This window comes from Lacerta agilis, chromosome 14 (assembly GCF_009819535.1).
Source record: "Lacerta agilis isolate rLacAgi1 chromosome 14, rLacAgi1.pri, whole genome shotgun sequence".
NCBI classification, from domain to species: Eukaryota; Metazoa; Chordata; class Lepidosauria; order Squamata; family Lacertidae; genus Lacerta; species Lacerta agilis.
In genome coordinates, this window is record NC_046325.1 from 13,524,293 (window position 1) to 13,544,071 (window position 19,779).

At 45.8% G+C, this 19,779-nt stretch overlaps 1 protein-coding gene across 3 annotated transcripts in view; it reads right to left on the reverse strand.

Annotated features, from left to right (window-relative positions):
• Positions 1-1,024: 1,024 nt before the first annotated feature.
• Positions 1,025-19,779, reverse strand: part of LOC117058682 (caspase recruitment domain-containing protein 8-like) — a 32,127-nt gene continuing 13,372 nt past the window's right edge. For 2 of the 3 annotated variants that reach the window (XM_033170010.1, XM_033170009.1), the window contains one exon: positions 1,025-1,198. In XM_033170010.1, the coding sequence (XP_033025901.1) occupies positions 1,046-1,198 (153 nt within the window). In that variant the 3' untranslated portion in view covers positions 1,025-1,045. Of the gene's footprint in view, positions 1,199-1,370; positions 1,494-3,180; positions 3,426-19,779 lie in introns of those variants that run through there. The other variant, XM_033170011.1, reaches the window with a different exon arrangement.

The window sequence follows — 19,779 nt, forward strand, 5'->3', positions numbered from 1 at the left end:
TTGTTTGTTTGTTTCTTAGAATGTAACTCTGCAAGTAGGAAGTTTCTGGTTTTTAATGTCAGATGTTTTTCTGGGTTCTGTTATGTTTTGCTGGATGCTACCCAGAGTGGCTGGGGCAACCCATCCAGATTGGTGGAGCAAAAGTAATAAATTATTATTATTGGTCTTTACTTTGTCACTGGGGCTCTCTCCTATTGAAGTGTGTTCTGCCCCAGCTTTTTAATCTAGGCACCCAGCCATTTCCCTCTTGTTAATTACCCCCCCCACACACACACATGGGTCATAGGAATTAGTATATTTCCCCGTCTCCTTCAAGAAAAAGGCTTAATCCTTACCTGCCCTCCGCACCATGGCCTAAGTCAGTTCCCTGGAATGGTGTATGGGTCAGCGAGGAGCCACAATCACCTGGAAGGGAGAGAGAGAAAGAGGATATGAATGAAGCAAGCAGGAACTATAAGAAACTAATGGCTATGGGAGATGAGTTATTGGGAGCCCATGCCCTGGATTCCTGTGGCATGTCTAGATAGCTGAGTTCAGCCAAACTTTAAAAACCTAGGTGTTTTTAAAGATCTTGATCTGGCACCAAAGAACATGATGAAGCCGGGTCAGCTTGTCTAGGAAGGCTCATCCATGACATTACAAATGTTACTTTTTATTATTATTCTGCCATGTGTGTAGTGCTGTATCACCAGTTGCTCTGTGCCCCCTTGGGAGGGAGGTGGGATATAATTACTGTACAGGGAAAACTTGCTTACTTTGTACTGGGCATAGAATAGAGGAATTCATCTGACCTACATATAACTCTCCTGCAAGATACAGGTGAGTAGCCGTGTTGGTCTGCCATAGTCAAAACAAAATCGAAAATTCTTTCTAGTAGCACCTTAGAGACCAACTGAGTTTGTTCCTGGTATGAGCTTTCGTGTGCATGCACACTTCTTCTCCTGCAAGAGAAAAGGAAAGAGGCAGTCAAAGTGGGAATGTGACTGGGATGCCCTTTGCCACCCTGCCTCCCAACCTACGGTCCAACCTTGTGATGTTCCCTCACTCAAAACACACCTCGTTTCACGTCAGCCTTCCAGATGAGTTTATTTGTGCGCTTCTCCACCAGCGTGAAGCTGAACTTCTCTTGCATTTGCTCAGCAGACAGCTCCACGTACTGCTGCAGCTTCTCGGCATCCAGGTATTGAAACTTCACTTCCTGCGGGAAAGCGGGAAACCTCTGTAGACGTGAATGTGGCTTAGCCCCACCCATGATTCCAAGAGAGTCAAATTAAAGGGCGACCAGGGGTCCTGGTTTAGTTCCTTCCCATTCTCATGCGTCATAGCTTGGCTCTGCATTGACAGAATATTTCATCATCTTTTTGTCTCACCTCAGGCCAGATTGTGACGTCGTCTAAGGTCTGCACAAAGACGGGAGTGCCAATCTTCAGACTTTTCAGGGTCCCAGGGGGTTTCTCTATTCTCTGTGAATTTGCTTCATGCTCATCAACAGCCTGGGAAAGGCAAACAAGGTCACTTTTGAGACATGCAAAGGAGGCGGCGAACTCCTACAATACTGGGTCCCTTTCAAATAGGATGAAGGGCACTTGGAGCAGAAGCTCAGCTCTTTTACTCGAAGCCCCACAACTTTCTTGGCATTGTTACAGTAGATGAGGCAGGGATAGGGAATCTGCTGCCTTCCAGATGCTGTTGGCCTTCCTTTGGCCCCAGCCAGCATGGGGCAGGGATGATGGATGTTGTAGTCCAACAACATCTGAAAGGACACAGGTTCTCCATCCACAGGGCAAGGAAAACTAAACTTCTTTGGCACTAGAAACTGCAATGTGGACAGGAGATTTATTGGCCGCATGAGAAACTCAAGTTGGGGCTTTTGGATTGGCTACCTTGAACTGTGACAAAGCAACCCTGGGTCAGTCTCCTGATGAGACAATGCAGGAACCCACAGAAGGAATTATACTTCAATATTACCATGAAACATAAGGCAACATTTCTAGGAGCAGTTGAAATTGATAAGGCAAAATAACAGTGTGCTTTATCTCCAACATTGCAAACCAGGAGGGATGTTTTCCTCAAAGAGCTCATAAGTACAGTGGTACCTCGGTTTAAGAACAGTACCGGAAGTAGTGTCCCGGTTTGAGAACTTTACCTCGGTCTAAGAACAGAATCCGAATGGTAGAAGGGCACTGGCGGCGGGAGGCCTCATTAGGGAAAGAGCGCCTCGGTTTAAGAATGGTTTCGGTTTAAGAACGGACTTCCGGAACAGATGAAGTTCGTAAACCGAGATACCACTGTACCAAGTCTATTCCTAAATGAGCTAAGGGGAATTTGCTCTTCATGAAATATGTTTTCTCTGAGGGAAGCCCCACTGGCTTCAGTGTAGCATAAATATATTCCATTTTACCAATTTGGCAACAACTGCTGACTAGTTCTCTAGGCAAGGCCTTTGGCCGTTAGCAAGGAGACTGCCAAACAAATGAAAATTGTTTATTTCAATATTGAAAAGTTCACTTTTAGTAAACACCACTGTTGTTGGGAACCAAAGTAACCTTGTGAAGGACAGCTGATAATCTCACCTCTGGTGGCATTTTTCATGTCGGCTATAAGTTTGTGCTATAAGTGAGAGCTGGACCATAAAGAAAGCTGATTGCTGAAGAATTGATGCTTTTGAATTATGGTGCTGGAGGAGACTCTTGAGAGTCCCATGGACTGCAAGATCAAACCTATCCATTCTAAAGGAAATCAGCCCTGAGTGCTCACTGGAAGGACAGATGCTGAAGCTGAGGCTCCAATACTTTGGCCACCTCATGAGAAGACAAGACTCCCTGGAAAAGACCCTGATGTTGGGAAAGATGGAGGGCACAAGGAGAAGGGGACGACAGAGGATGAGATGGTTGGACAGTGTTCTCGAAGCTACCAACATGAGTTTGACCAAACTGCGGGAGGCAGTGGAAGACAGGAGTGCCTGGTGTGCTCTGGTCCATGGGGTCACGAAGAGTCGGACACAAACAACTAAACAACAACAAGTTTGGTAAATTAGCTGAAGCCCAACTAAAGCAGTTCACTAACAATGGCACATCCTGGTGCATGATTTTTTTATTGCTATTGTGTCAGGATTAGTATGATCAAGCAAATGATCCAGGCAATCTGGAATGTGAATCAAACTTGGGGGTTCCCGCTTACCTTTATTAGGGAGGGGTCATTGGGTAAGAGGTATAGGTAGAATATTGGCATTTTGAATCGAAGTATCTGATAGAGCCTTGCCATGGTGTTCATCTTTTGCTTAAACATCTTTCTGAAAATGATTCCAGGGGAAGAGAACTTGGGGTTTTCCAGGACAGCTTGATGAGGCTCCACTCGGTCTGGCTTCTCCAGCTTCATCTCCCCTTTGACAAAATGTGCAGTGTAGACCCTGGAATGGTCTTCAGCTAAAATGGAGCGCAAAGGAATAATAGACAAATGTGTTACAAGTGTGGACTTGAGTCTGGGGGACAACAGTCCTACAGGAAAAAGCAAGGGATAGTATGACCAAAAATAGCTTTAGCATGTGTAATTAGTCAACTTTGGTCACATAGGAGGCATCTTATTACGCTCTCCATTTTGTTTGGTGTGTGACTGCAATGGCTGCATCTCCATGAACACTGAAGAAGAGACCGGGTTGGAGAACTCTCTAAATGCAGTAGAGGAGAGCTACTGTTTCTCTGTGAATGTACCCTATTGGCCTGAATATAAGCCACAACTTTAAAATTGGAGGGGGGGAGAAAAAAAATACCCAAATATAAGCCGCTCCATTCCTCACTGCTCCTGGTTGCATATTGGGGCATCAGCAGCTGCGGGGGGGGGGGGGGGAGCCGCATTGCGCTGCTGGTGGCCTTTCCCCTCCCTCGCTCTCTCCCTTTTGGTGCTGTTTGCCCTGCGCTCCTGGCTGCATACCGTAGGGTCGCGAATATAAGCTGCACGTTAACTTTTCAGTTGGAATTTGGGGGGAAAGTGAGGCTTATATTCAGGCCAATACGGTATGCGACAGAAAGAAGTACAGTGGTACCTCGGGTTGAGAACTTAATTCGTTCTGGAGGTCCATTCTTAACCTGAAACTGTTCTTAACCTGAAGCACCACTTTAGCTAATGGGGCCTCCTGCTGCCACTGCGCTGCTGCCACACAATTTCTGTTCTTATCCTGAAGCAAAGTTCTTAACCCGAGGTACTATTTCTGGGTTAGCGGAGTCTGGAACCTGAAGCATCTGTAACCTGAGGTACCACTGTATGTATAGAAGTTGAAGTTCTCCCAAAGAAGCAGTAAGGAGAAGTTCTGCTGGAAGGAGAAAGTGGAAACCTCTCAGAAGGAACTGCATGGCCTGACTGGGAGAAAGACACAGTTTGTTTGAATGTTTGAGGAAGAAGCTGTAATCTTCAGCTAAGAAAAACCAAGCCCATGCTTGAATAAGCATGCAAATGTAAATACTTTGTATACGTTTTTCTTTTCTCTGACATATATTTAATGTACATTCTTTATCTTTGAGTCTGAAACATATTTACGTTTATTCCTCTTTCAATTTCACTAACAGTATTTTCGTTAGTCCCCTTAAGGGTTTTCCAGAGAGATCTAAATTGGCAACACCTGTGACTCTTGATGGGAATACCTATATATAGCTATCTTCACATGGTATGTCTGTTTTACCCTCTATACTCCTGATGGTCTGTGTTTGTACATTCTCTTCGAGTGGTATGTATATACAGTATTTATCTTGCTGGTTGAAAACATGTATTTGGGTTATAAAACTGATTTTGTACCTCTTTATAACATATAGTATACTTGTTGCTGATGAAGCCAATTTGGCGAAACAAGGACTGTAATCCGGATAACCTTGTCCTTCTTTGGTTTGCGTTGTTTCTTCGTGGCAACTTCACCTGTATCTTTTGGAGTGGTGAGATTACAATGCCATCGCCAGCCTCTACAACATTTGTCATGCTCCACAACATCTATCATACCCTCTGTGGCAACTCTCATGTTGCAGACTTGCAAGACTATATTAATCACATTTATGCTTAACTTTTGTGTGCCTTGGGACCTTTATCAGTACTATGTGGTTCTCATGATACGTATTGACATTTGATGTCATAGAATTTTCGGTTGAATATTTGTACCTATGTATAATTATGTTCTAGTTCTATATTATATCTGTTTATATGTAAAAATGATGCAAAATTGAGACTACTTTATAAGCCGGTTATGATTTTTGTGTGGTTGGCATACCGTTTTAAAATATCTGCACAAAAGAAAAAAAAGACCCTGCCTTCTTCTGCAAAGGACAAACTGAACCCCCAACTCCAAAGGGCTGTGAGCCAATTCCTTTCTACCATTTCTTTGCTGCTGGTATTTGTAATGGAGGAGAGAGCAACTTAACCCACCCAGCCCAAATGCTGTACAGTACTGTACTCAAGTTCCCTCTCTTATTCAGCCCTGGCAGACCCTACGTTCTTTTTTGGGAAGGGGAGGAAGAAACCGTTTACTGGAAATCATGTGTTATCTCAGAACCCATGTCATGGAGAGCGAAACTTTCAGTTTCACTTTCTCTGCCATCTGTCTATAAATATAGGAGAGGCACAGGTGTTTGCTAGCTGGAGATGAGAAGTCTTTCTGCTGCTCCAATAGAGAAAAGAAGGTAGGTTCTATTCCTTTCTACCTGAGATGCAAAGCATACAGATCTTTCGTGAATGCTTAGAGTATATTTCACAAACTCTTCCTTATTAAATGGAATTTGCAATTGTGATAGATCCCGCCCTACATTTGGGGTGATATTAGTATCCACTGTGTGTCCAAATCAGTGGTCGCTTCAGTAGCGCACATATATATATATATATATGAATTTGGTTGCATTGTGTTCTTACTATTTGAAAACCTATACAGGGCAATGAAAAATTGGTAGGCATAATCAGTATGGTTGCCAACTGATCATAAAAAAATGCTGTGTTCTGCATCTTTTATTGAGGTTTTTGCTGTGCAGGAAGAGGCAGAGAGGCATTTCACAGCTCAGAGTGAATCACAACTTCCTGTTAGCTGCAGATCCTCAGAAATTATTGAAAAGCGTTAAAAACACTCAATTAATTCTGCCCCTCTAGCAGAAACATGTTCCCCCAGCTCAACAACTTTTTTGGGGGGCGATCTCCCCCAAGAAGCTCAACAACTTTTTGGACACCCCCCCCCCCAAAAGAATCCTGGCTACTCCCAGAGTGGCTCAGAGTGGCTGGCTGTCAGTACACTGCCTGGGATGCTCCTCTGCTGCTGGGGGGGGGGGCAGCACCGAGACATGCAGGCGCCCTGATGGAGAAAACCAGCATGGGCTGTTTCAGCAGCCCTGTGTGGCCCCTACCCAGTGTGAGCAGCTTGGAATGAAAAAAGGCAGAGAGGGTGGGCATGAGTTGCAGGAGGAGGAAAAAGGGAGGGAGGGAGGCAGGTAGAAGGCAGAAGGGAAAGCAGTGAGTGGGGGCAGGCAGGCAGGCAGATAGATGGATGAAGGAGGGGAGGCAGGCAGAACAGAGCACACCTGACCCCAGTGGCCGTCACTGGCAGAGAGTGAAAGGCAACAAAAAGAAAACGTTTCTGGTCCATGGTCTATTCCAGCTTCAGAGGCGCCAATACAGCCCCTTGCCAAGGGCTCAAAAATGTCTGCCAGAGGAGGGGAGGGGGTTTGTGGTGCAAGTGCTAAAAATCAAATTGCGCAAATTAAATTTGCTGGTAAGCGACTCATTCCCACCCTAAAATAGCACGCCTGGAACCACCCACAGTTTGCAGCTGAAGTAGAAAAACAAAAATCTGATTTGGTATAAGACAATGTTTGAAAGCTGAACAGGTTCTAATTCTCTCCCCCCCCTCCAATTATTCTTTAAATAAAATGTTTCTTTCACTAATTGCTGCTTTCAGAGATGATGTCCAGCTATGAAATTATACGCAAAAGGAGAAAGCAATTAATTGATATACTTCAGAAGGAAATAGACTTTGTTTTAGATGAATTGCGCTTAGAAACTGTCATCACAAAAGAAGAATATGACACCCTGGAGAAAATCGAAGACTCAAAGAAAAAAAGTAGAGAATTGCTTATACTGATACAAGAAAAAGGGGAAGCCACCTGTCACCAGTTCCTGGAATGCTTAGAAGTTGCATGTCCTGGTTCAAATCATGCCCTGCAAGTTCAAAAACACGGTGAGTCTCAACATTCTTCCCAAACCTTAAAAATGTTTCGATATATATTCCTTCTTCCCTGTTATCACAACAGCCATTTGAGTTAAGAAACCACTTATCACTTTACAGATGAGACTCAAAATCCGCTCCAGAGTTCTGGCTGCTCAGTACTGATGTCAGAATCCCATCCAGGTGAGTTTGCAGTTTAGCAGCAAAGGCTGGAGCTATTGGTTTGTTTTTGCCTTTTTAAACCTATGAGGCAGGTCCGGGGAAATATTTCTCTGCCTGAGGGCTGCATTCCTTTCTGGGCAACCTTCCCTGCTGGTAGTGGGTGGGGCCAAAGTCAAAAGTGGGTGGGGCAACAAATCCATATTTTTTTTTTGTAAACTTACTAGTTTCTACATATAGCTTCATGTTATGCAGGACCTCTGAGAGATTTGGCATTAGAGAACTGAAAAGGAAAGTTCTTCATAGCCTGATGAAGGGGAGGAGCTTGTAGAGTGTGCTGCACATGAAATCCCACTTGCTATTCACGAAATAGATAGTGTTAAGGTTTAGTCTTATTATAAGTTACCGTATGTTTAAGTTAAGTCTGCTGCAACTAGATTTCTTATGGACAGTGCAAATCCTGAATGTATGGGATTTGTTACCATTATGCACATTTGCCTTCAGTAGCAGTAAAACTTTGCTGGATGAAATATAATTGCCTCTGGTCTATTTTTTGGGAATCCTGCAACGTGTTTAAGTTTTTACTCTGCTAACTATACGTCCAGGGGCGTAGCAAGGTAAATTGGTACCCGGGGGCAAAAAAATTTTTTTGTCACCCACCCACTCCCCGTGGCATCTCCATATGTTGATTTTGACCATTTACTGAACTGGATTGGGCTAGTACGATTGCGACCTGAAATGCTCACATCCATTTCAGCAAGTCGGAAACACACCTTACTGTGTGGATTTCTTGCTGTTAGAAAAGGCAACGCAGCACATTTCCCTTCAGAACAGCCTATTCAGCTGTTTTCCTTTCTACTTTTAAAAAGCAAAAAAAAACCTGTAATCTTTTGTAAGCAAACTATAACTTGAAACTTAGCCATAGGTTGTCTGCATTGCCCTGCAGAAGGTGTTGTCAATCCATCTCCCTCCCCCGCTCCACATCGTTTGCTGCAACCTGAGCCTTCTGGCTCCTTTGCTTGATCCGTGTTGTTGCTTGTGTCTTTTGCGGGGGCTGCTGAAGCGGGTGGGGGGGGGGAGAGAGAGAGAGGCTGCACAACTGTGGGAGGGAGACAGTTGATCTTTCGGAATGAGTGAACTGTCACTCATGCATACCCTAAATTGGGGGTGGGAGCGAGAGATTAAGGCAGCACTTTTCCTCCTGGTTTAATTGATAGCTATAACATTAATAAGGCAAACCGCAGGAGGAGGCAAGCTGAACGCGATGAAAAAAGAAAGTATTGTGGAAGGAGACTTTTGCTGCAGAGCCGGTTTGAGACCTCTAACTCAGGAAAGAAAAAATCTCTAATTCAAGGAAAGGATCTCTGTATTTTGCAGCCGGCTGCCTCTTTCTCCCAGCTGAGAATCCCTTCCAAGGGGGTGACCAAGAGGCAAGGTCGAAATAAGCAGGGACCTCCTCTCCTCCCCACCCCCTGAAAAAAGAGGGGTCCCCAGCACCCAAGGGCTGAAAGCAATCGGAAGAATTGAAATGCTCTCGCAAAAAAAGTTTCTATTGTGTCTCTTTCACTGAGTGACAGGAACTGCCCCCCCCCCAGCACGCGTTACCCTGGCTTTGCTCCAAACAAATCCACCCCCTTCCCCCAAAAGTTGTCATTTTACAAGCACCTGAAATCAGGTTTTGTTTTCGTTTTTTTAAGAGAAACCTCTTAAATCGCCAGGGGTTTTTTCTTTGTGGGGTGGGAGGCAGATGTGGGGAGGAGTTTGCAAAAGGGAACATTGGGAAAGTTGCCATTTGGGGATCAAGGGGGAACAGAAGCATGTAAAAGTAAAAAGACAGCAGCTTTGGGAGGAGAAACCTTAGAAATCTTTTTTTTTTAAAGAAAGGTTTCTGTGTGTTTCCTTTAATGAAAGCCGTACGGGGGGGGGGGGGGGGGAAGAGGGAGGCAACAGAAGGACCTCCATTCAGAGAGAAAAGGCAGGAAAGAAGTTGGATCTCTCTCGCAATGTTGCACAGAATGTTACCGAACAAAAGATCCTCTTCCCTGACTCCCTCGCCTCTTGCTCGCTTTTGCATAGCTGAGTGCCTGGAAGGCATTTCTCATGCTTTTTTTGTCCCTCTTCTCTCCCCCCTCCCACTCCCCAGTAGACTTTTTTCCCCAAAGTTGAAGACTCTCTGCAAACACGGATCGGATACTCTCCATGCACACGAACACACACACACACACAAACCACCCGGTTCTTCACGAGGGCACTCCATTCTCTGTTCGCCCACGAAAACTTTCCTCCTCCTCCTCCACCACCGCCGCCCCCCTCTCCTGCCTGCGCTCTGCCTTTGAGAAAACAGACGGCAGTTTTGCAAAAGAAAAAACCAAACCCCCGAGCAAAAAGAAAGAGAGGTTGGGGGGTGAGGACATATGCACCCCAGCATCTTCCCAGATTTACTTTTCCTGGTCGGTTTCATTTTATTCCTCGCAGCGTCGGAAGAAGAAAAAAATACAAAAGAAAGCTGCAGGCGCGCTGGACGAGGGGCGGGGGCGAGCCAAGCGAGATTTTGGCCTCAGCTTTTGAGGTGCCCTCGATTTGCCTGAGAGCAAAAAGCTGAGGCTGAGCAAGGTTTTGAGCTGGCTCTGGCTGCGTCACTGATCGCGGGGGTGGGGCCAGCTCCGAGAGTGTCACCCCCCCTCCCAGGGGAAAGCTAGCTGAGCCGGCTGGGAGCCTGAGAGAGGCTGAGGGAGCAGCAGGCGCCGGCTGATATAAAGCTAGCCACCGGTTGCACATTGGGCTCACGGATCACGGCGGGGGTGGGGCCAGCCACGGTGTCACCCTCCCCAGGGGTGGAACTGGGGGCGTGCCGCCCCCCATAGCGACGCCCCTGGCTCTGGGATTCTTTTTTCAGAGTAGGAGCAATGACATGATCTGCTGGAGAAGTACATGTGTAGTTGAGGAGCTCCTGAACTAAAGAATTTACTAGTACACTTTTGTTCATCATCGCTGGTGCTGTGTGGTTTCATGTGCTGTTACGAATATTGCTGAAGGCTGCAGCAAGCTCTGTCCCATTGTTGGTCCCTTAATGGGGACATGGCTTTTTAGTGGTGATTCTTATCCCAGAATGTAGCTTTTGTTGTTAAACCATTTTGAGAAGTTTCATGGGAAGAGGACTTCCGGTTGGGCGCCATTGTGTTCAGTCGGGAGAAACCTCAGCTCTGAGGTTTCTCTGTCGCTGTGGGGGAAGGAAGAGTCGCAACTGCGCTGTGACCCCCCCCCCAGGAAAACTCCAGGAAGATTGTCCTGGATACGTGGGATCCGGCGGGTACCCCAGGGCACCTCCCCTACTCTCCGGTAAGTCCTAGTAAGGGATACCGTGAGCGAGCGGGGTAGAAGGCGTGGGTGCTGTGGATTAATCACTACCCCTGCAGCGAGAAGTAGCGGCTGCTGGCACAAGTGCATACAAAAGAAGAGAAGATCCAAGACAAAAAACCAACCAGTCGGCTTGAAAAATGGAATGGACAATGGGAAAATTCTACTGCAGAAGAAAGGAATAAAGGTGCAACCATTGAGGGATGTATATTGTCATGACAATGCTACAATGTTACAAGAGGCAAGACCGAAACAGAAGCCAGTTTGCTTTGACTTTTGGGTTCAGGGTTTTGAGAGGGTTGGAGTGGGTAAAAAAAAATTGGACATGTTTAAGGATACTTTTCTCTTTTCATGGTTTTGACAGGTGGATATGGATATTGTGGTAATGGAAAATGTTAAGAATTATTAGCCAAAATTTTTGAGACCGGAGGGAGGGAAAGAGGTGGGGGGGGGAAGGAAAATTTAGTTAAATAAAATTTGTTTGAATATTGAAAATTTAATTAAGGTTTTAGAAGAGTTCAGAAGTACTAAGAGGCCGAGGTTAAGCTAAAATTATAAGTAATTGTCGGATGAATAAATATGTTTAAAAGTGTTAAGGAGGAATGTTATAGTGTGTAAAGTAGAATGGAGGATGAATTGGAAAACTGGGAATTAGGTTTGATTTGGAATTCAACAGGGGGGGATCTGAGGAAGTCAATTGATGATGAATTTAAGGAAAGTAAGAATTTCTGGCCCACGGAAAGGGCCAGGCTTAAGCAATGATTTATACAAGTTAATTGGTTAAATTTGAAAAGATTTTGTAAGTGCTCCAGTCAGAGGGGGGCTTGGTTATTTGCTCCCCTTGGAGGGAGAAGGGGGAGTATGAAAAAATTTAACCATGTAATGTTTTGTGAATTAAATTGTAAAAACCCTATAAATTTTTAATAAAAAAGAGATGTTTCATGGGAAATATATAAATAGCTTGCCACATTGGAGAAGGCAGGTTTAGATAATGTGGGCTTCTTTCTCTAGGTTGTCCAAGTCAAGAGAAAGAAGATGGTGTTCAGGAAGAACTGGAGGAAGAGAATAAACACCCCACCACAGGTAATAGTAGTAGTAGTAGTAGTAATAATAATAATAATAATAATTTATTTGTACCCCGCCCATCTGGCTGGGTCTCCCCAGCCACTCAAGGCGGCTTCCATCAAATATTAAAATACATTTAAAATATCACAGTTTAAAAACTTCCCTAAACAGGGCTGCCTTCAGGTATTTTCTGAATGTCAGGTAGTTGTTTATTCCCTTGACCTCTGATGGGAGGGTGTTCCACTGGGCGGGCGCCACTACCGAAAAGGTCCTCTGCCTGGTTCCCTGTAGCTTTGCTTCTCGCAGTGAGGGAACCGACATAAGTCCCTTGGCGCTGAATCTCAGTGTCCGGGCTGAATGATGGGGGTGGAGACGCTCCTTCAGGTATACAGGACCGAGGCCATTTAGGGTTTTAAAGGTCAGCACCAACACTTTGAATTGTGCTCGGAAATGTACTGGGAGCCAATGTAGATCTCTCAGGACCGGTGTTATGTGGTCCTGGCGGCCACTCCCAGTCACCAGTCTAGCTGCCGCGTTCTGGATTAATTGCAGTTTCCAGGTCACCTTCAAAGGTAGCCCCACATAGAGCGCATTGCAGTAGTCCAAGCGGGAGATAACCAGAGCAAGTACCACTCTAGCGAGACAGTCTGCAGGCAGGTAGGGTCTCAGCCTGCGTACCAGATGGAGCTGGTAGACAGCCACCCTGGACACAGAATTAACCTGTGCCTCCATGGACAGCTGTGAGTCCAAAATGACTCCCAGGCTGTGCACCTGGTCCTTCAGGGGCACAGTTACCCCATTCAGAAACAGGGAGTCCCCCACACCCACCCGCCCCCTATCCCCCCAAAACAGTACTTCTGTCTTGTCAGGATTCAACTTCAATCTGTTAGCCGCCATCCATCCTCCAACCGCCTCCAGGCACTCACACAGGACCTTCACCACCCTCACTGGTTCTGATTTGCAAGAGAGGTAGAGCTGGGTATAATTCGCATACTGATAAACACCCAGCCCAAACCCCCTGATGATCTCTCCCAGCGGCTTCATATAGATATTAAAAAGCATGGGGGAGAGGACGGAACCCTGAGGCACCTCACAAGTGAGAGCCCAGGGGTCTGAACACTCATCCCGCACCACCACTTTCTGAACACGGCCCAGGAGGAAGGAGCGGAACCACTGTATAACAGTGCCCCCAGCTCCCAACCCCTCTAGCCGGTCCAGAAGGATGTTATGGTTGATGGTGTCAAAGGCCGCTGAGAAATCCAGCAGAACTAGGAAACAGCTCTCACCTTTGTCCCTAGCCCGCCGGAGATCATCAACCAGATCAACCAAGGCAGTTTCAGTCCCATGATGAAGCCTGAATCCCGATTGGAAGGGATCCAAATGGTCCGCATCCTCCAGGCGTGCCTGGAGTTGTTCTGCAACCACCCGCTCAATCACCTTGCCCAGGAATGGTAGATTTGAGACTGGGCGATAGTTGGCCATATTGGCCGGATCTAAATTTTTTTTTTAAAGAAGTGGTTTAATGACCGCCTCTTTCAGCGGGTATGGGAAGACTCCCTCGCAGAGGGAAGCATTCACCACCCCGCGGAGCCCATCGCCCAGTCCTTCCCGGCTCGCTTTTATTAGCCAGGATGGGCAAGGATCAAGGAGACAGGTGGTCGGTTTCACTCGTCCAAGCATTGCAGGAGATCTTGGGGTCCCTACCAGGCCCCGATGACGAAGGTGGTTCTGCTAGATTGTGAACCACCTGGAAGAGTCTCCTGCTGCTGTTTTCTGCAGATGCAATAGAAACAGTGAAGAAGGTCCTCTTCGCCGTTGCCATTGCCACTTGGTAGGCTCAAAGTTGAGCTCTAGCCTGTGTCCGGTCTGATTCAGAATGAGTTTTCCACCACCAGCGCTCTAGCCGTCTCAGCGACTGTTTCATCGCCCTCAGCTCTGGGGAAAACCATGGGGCTGTCCGGGCTCCATGCAATCGGAGAGGGCGCTTCGGAGCCAGACAGTCAATAGCCCTGGTTAACTCCACATTCCAGCGGGTTACCAGGGAATCAGCTGAAAGGCCATCAACATGGGATAAAACATCCTCCACCACTCTCTGGAAGCCAATTGGATCCATTAAGTAGTGGGGGCAGACCATCCTAATTGGTCCTTCCTCCCGGCAGAGGGGAAGGGTCACGGAGAAGTCCAGTTGCACCAGGAAGTGATTTGACCATGGCACTTCTTTTGTTTCGCTTTTACTTAATGTCAGATCACCAACATCCATAGAGGTGAATACCAGGTCTAAAGCATGTCCGCGGCTATGAGTTGGGCCAAACTTATTCAGGGACAGCCCCATGGAGGCCATGCTTTCCATGAAGTCCCGAGCGGCCCCTTGTAAGGTCATGTCGGCATGGATGTTAAAGTCCCCTAAGACAACCAAGCTAGGTGTCTCCAGGAGCACATCCGCCACGACCTGAAGCAGCTCGGGCAGGGAATCCTTGGTGCAGCAGGGAGGTCGGTACACCAAAAGGAATCCTGTACTGCCCCTATTGCCCAACTTCCAGAGCATGCACTCAGAAAACTCGGTCTTTCCAATAGGACGCCTGGTGCAAACTAATGACTTCCTAAAAATCACTCCAAGCCCCCCTCCCCACCTAGATGGCCTGGGTTGCTGTGCATAAGAGAAACCTGGTGGACAAGCAGCGGCAAGGACAGGCCCATCTGCTTCATCCAACCAAGTCTCTGTTACACATGCCAGGTCAAATCCTCCATCCACAATCAGGTCGTGGATGGCAGTAGTTTTGTTCATCATTGACCTGGCATTACACAGCAACACTTTGAGGTCATGTGGGTATCCCTTGTTGATTCCAGTATCAGTCCAGTCAGGACCAGACCTGGACGCACGGATAGTCCTCAAACAACGACTAAGCCTGCCTCCTCGGTAATGACATGGTCTGGTTTTAGCATGACTCCTCCTCCTGCCCATGATCACTGAGATCGGGTGTACCAGTGCATCCCCCCCCCCTGTGGAACTTGCCCCAGCCATTCTGTTGGCTGGGGCCCACTCCCAGGCAGCCCTGATCCCACCCCTTAAAACAAAACAAAACTATACAACAACCAATAAAACAAAAACAGAACAATTATACTAAAATTAATCCCCAACAAAATATCCACCCCACCCAGCCGCCCCCCCCCAACAACCCAAAAAGAAAAAAGAGGAGGGAAAGAATAGAAATGCCATCAACAGTTTGAGGACATTTCCTAGCCCCACTCTCTAAGCACTAGAGTGTCATTTTTATGGCTGAGAGTGTGAGGTTTGGGCCCCGCCCCCTAGGCCAGCTGGAAAAGGCCTTGGAAGGGAGCAGGCCTTGCAGTCCTCACCACAGCCGTTGATGGTCCCTCCTAATCTTACGCTCTCGTAGCAGTGTAAATGTTGTATGCTTAGGGAATGCTCTTCAGCTCCATGGAACCATCAGTGTGGAGTACCTCAGGGTTCAATTTGATCCACTATGCTGTTTAACATCTACATGAAACCACTGAGTAGGATTACCCTGAAACAGTTCAGGACCACCCAGTCTCCTCAGAGAGAAAGGTCTGCTTTTGGGGTGGGGGCTCCGACAATCTTCTCAGATCTCTTTAACTTTTCTCACTTCTTTAGTTACTTGTCCATCTAGTAACAATTTGAATCTGTCACGAAGATATCCAAACATAACTACTGTATCTGTGAAATAAAGATCCGTTTTATTTGTTTGTTTGTTTGGTATAAAATCAATAAATAAACTTAAATGACTTCGGAGGCTGGCAGATCACTGCCAGTTTGTTATACAGGTAGTAGATCACAACCAATTTGAAGTTGGACATGCCTATTGTAGTCTAACAACCTTGGGAAGGCGTGTCCATAGGTTTCTCATCCCAATCTAGCATACTGTATATGCCAATGTTCAGAATGTCTACCCCATTTTGCTATTCCAACTTGTTTGTTTCTAGGTTGCTCAGTCGGCGAAGAGGAAGGTGAAATTCAGACACACCCAGAGGAAGAAAAGATAGATCTTGAAAGAGGTAATCCCACCTAATCAATGGTGCAATGAAGGGAGAAAGTGAGGGGGAGAAACTCTGGGATTCTTTTTTCAGAGCAGGAGCAATGACATGATCTGCTGGAGATGTACATGTGTAGTTGAGGAGCTCCTGAACTACAGAATTTACTACTACAGTACAGTGGTATCTCGCAAGACGAATGCCTCGCGCAACGAAAAACTCGCTAGACAAAAGGGTTTTACGATTGTTTAGGTGACTCGCAAGACAAATTTGTCTGTGGTTGTGCTTCGCAAGACGAAAATGAAGGCAGAAAATGCTAAGAGATAGAAAACAAAGAAGATTGCTGACTTTGTAAATGGTAGCAATTAAGGAGCAATTGAGCCAGCAGGAAAGCGGGGTGTGATACGTAAACTCCGTCCTTTACCCACAAAATGTTAAACAGTGAGAAGGAAGCAAACAGCGAGAAGGAAAAAGCCCTCACTGCAGCAGGGGTTTTAAAAGGCTACTTTATGCCTTCGGTAAAAGCAAGGAGACAGCAATCAGACAAGTGGGAGAAGGGGCCGCTAAGGCGACAATGGGTGAATTGCCTGTTCTGCGCCTCACAGCTGATCGGCAGGAGGAGAGGAGCGCATTCTTCAGTGAGTGCGGGGAGAGAAAGAGAGGACGCAGGAACTCTCCTTTGCTCCTATCACTATGGCTTACCGGTATTTCTCGCAAATGTGGAAAAAACCTGTTACTGTACTGTATGGCTTACTTTATGACTACAGTACAGTGGTGCCTCGGAAGACGAAATTTTCGCAATATGAAACGACTTGCAGAACGATTAAATTTTGTCTTGCAAGGCACCACTGTTCACTTTTGTTCCTCATCGCTGCTGCTGTGTGGTTTCAGGTGCTGTTACGAATATTGCTGAAGGCAGCAGCAAACTCTATCCCATTGTTGGTCCCTTAATGGGGACATAGCTTTTTAGTGGTGATTCTTATCCCAGCATGTAGCTTTTGTTGTTAAACCACTTTGAGATGTTTCATGGGAAATATATAAATAGGTTGCCACATTGGGGAAGCAGGTTTGGATGGTTGTGCTAATGTAAGCTTCTGTCTCTAGGTTGTCCAAGTCAAGAGAAAGAAGATGGTGTTCAGGAAGAATTGGAGGAAGAGAATAAACATCCCACCACAAGTAATCCCTCCTAATTATCACCACAGTAGAAAGTGAATGTAGGGTGTGTTGGAGAGAGAGTTTTGAAAGAGAGATCTTACACTCTCATAGCAGAGTAAATGTTGTATGCTTAGGGAATGTTCTTCAGCTCCATGGAACCATCAGTGTGGAGTACCTCAGGGTTCAATTTTATCCCCTATTCTATTTAACATCTACATGAAACCATTCAGTAGGATCATCCTGAAACAGTTCAGGACCACCCACTGTCTCCTCAGAGAGAAAGGCCTGCTTTGGGGGCAGGGGTGGGTGGGTGGAGAGAAGCCCTGCGCGCTCCGACAGTGTCTTCAGATCTGTTTGACTTTTCTCACTTCTTTAGTTACTTGTCCATCTAGTAACAGTTTGAATTTGTCATGAAGATATCCATACATAACTACTGTATCTGTGAAATAAAGATCCATTTTATTTATTTATTTGGTAATAAATAAATAAATAAATAAATAAATAAACTTAAATGACTTTGGAGGGTGGTTGATCACTGCCAGTTTATTATACTGGTAGTAGATCACAACCTTTTTGAAGTTGGACATGCCTATTGTAGTCTAACAACCTTGGGAAGGCGTGTCCACAGGTTTCTCATCCCAATCTAGCATACTGTATAACTGCAAATGTTCAGAAAGTCTACCCCATTTTGCTATTCCAACTTGTTTGTTTCTAGGTTGCTCAGTCGGTGAAGTGGAAGGGGAAATTCAGAAACACCCAGAGGAAGAAAAGATAGACCTTGAAAGAGGTAATCCCACCTAATCAATGGTGCAATGAAGGGAGAAATTGAGGGGGAGAAGCTCTGGGGTTCTTTTTTCAAAGCAGGAGCAATGACATCCTCTGCTGGAGAAGTTCATGTGTAGTTGAGGAGCTCCTGAACTAAAGAATTTACTAGTACACTTTTGTTCCTCATCACTGCTGCTGTGTGGTTTCAGGTGGTGTTACGAATATTGCTGAAGGCTGCAGCAAGCTCTATCCCATTGTTGGTCCCTCTATGGAGACATGGCTTTTTAGTGGTGATTCTTATCCCAGCATGTAGCTTTTGTTGTTAAACCACTTTGAGATGTTTCATGGGAAATATATAAATAGGTTGCCACATTGGGGAAGCAGGTTTGGATGGTTGTGCTAATGTAAGCTTCTGTCTCTAGGTTGTCCAAGTCAAGAGAAAGAAGATGGTGTTCAGGAAGAACTGGAGGAAGAGAATAAACACCCCACCACAGGTAATCCCACCTAATCATCATCACAGTAGAAAGGGAATGTAGGGTGTGTTGGAGAGAGAGTTTTGGAAGAGAGATTTTACGCTCTCATAGCAGAGTAAATGTTGTATGCTTAGAGAATGCTCTTCAGCTCCATGGAACCAACAGTGTGGAGTACCCCAGGGTTGAATTTTATCCCCTATTCTGTTTAACATCTACATGAAACCATTCAGTAGGATTACCCTGAAACAGTTCAGGACCACCCAGTCTCCTCAGAGAGAAAGGCCTGCTTTTGGGGTGGGGGGGTGGAGAGAAGCCCTGCGCACTCCAACAATCTTCTCAGATCTGTTTGACTTTTCTCACTTCTTTAGTTACTTGTCCATCTAGTAACAATTTGAATCTGTCACGAAGGTATCCAAACATAACTACTGTATCTGTGAAATAAAGACCTGTTTTATTTGTTTGTTTGTTTGGTATTAAATAAATAAATAAACTTAAATGACTTCGGAGGGTGGTAGATCACTGCCAGTTTATTATACTGGTAGTAGATCACAACCTTTTTGAAGTTGAACATGCCTATTGTAGTGTAACAACCTTGGGAAGGCGTGTCCACAGGTTTCTCATCCCGATCTAGCATACTGTATAACTGCAAATGTTCAGAAAGTCTACCCTATTTTGCTATTCCAACTTGTTTCTTTCTAGGTTTCTCAGTCAGCGAAGAGGAAGGTGAAATTCAGACACACCCAGAGGAAGAAAAGATAGATCTTGAAAGAGGTAATCCCACCTAATCAATAGTGCAATGAAGGGAGAAATTGAGGGGGAGAAGCTCTGGGATGCTTTTTTTCAGAGCAGGAGCAATGACATGATCTGCTGGAGATGTACATGTGTAGTTGAGGAGCTCCTGAACTACAGAATTTACTAGTACATGCGCACAGAGCGACGCCCCGCCCCCGGGGGTGCCGCTTGGCTTGCCCCCCCAGCAGCCAAGAGGCTTGCTACGCCCCTGGCTCTGCCCACTTCTGCCTCTGTGTTGTCACAAAACCATTGGCCTGCGGCCTCTGGAAAGTAACCCATAAAGGAATGTAGCTGCGTCTTCTTAAAAAATCTTATTGAACATAGCAGAAGAATGCCGTGATACTAAACATTATGTCACACGTTGATGTCTGTTGTCCCATCACTCATCTTCTCTGAAAGAGTGCTCATCTTAGGAGATGCAGGTCTGCTGCACAGGGGTGCCAAATCAGCTTTGTAATTGCACAAGATGAATTTGTTGATAGGTGGTTGATTCCCACCCAGAAATAATGACGGCCTGAAATCACCCCAAGACACAGAAGTCCTGTGCAGAGGAAGGACGCTAACTGATTTTCTAGATCCATCTCAATTGGGGTTTGAGCCTGGTTTGGCATGGAAACTGCTTTGGTCATCCTGTATGATGATCTCTGTCAAGAGAGAAATAGGGGAAATGTGTTCTTGCAAATTCTTCTCAATCTTTCAATACCATCTACCATAGTATCTTTCTGGAGCGGCTGTCCAAGCTAGGTGTGGGTAGCACTGCTTTGCGGTGACGTTAGGGGATGCTCTTCAGCTCCATGGAACCATCAATGTGGAGTT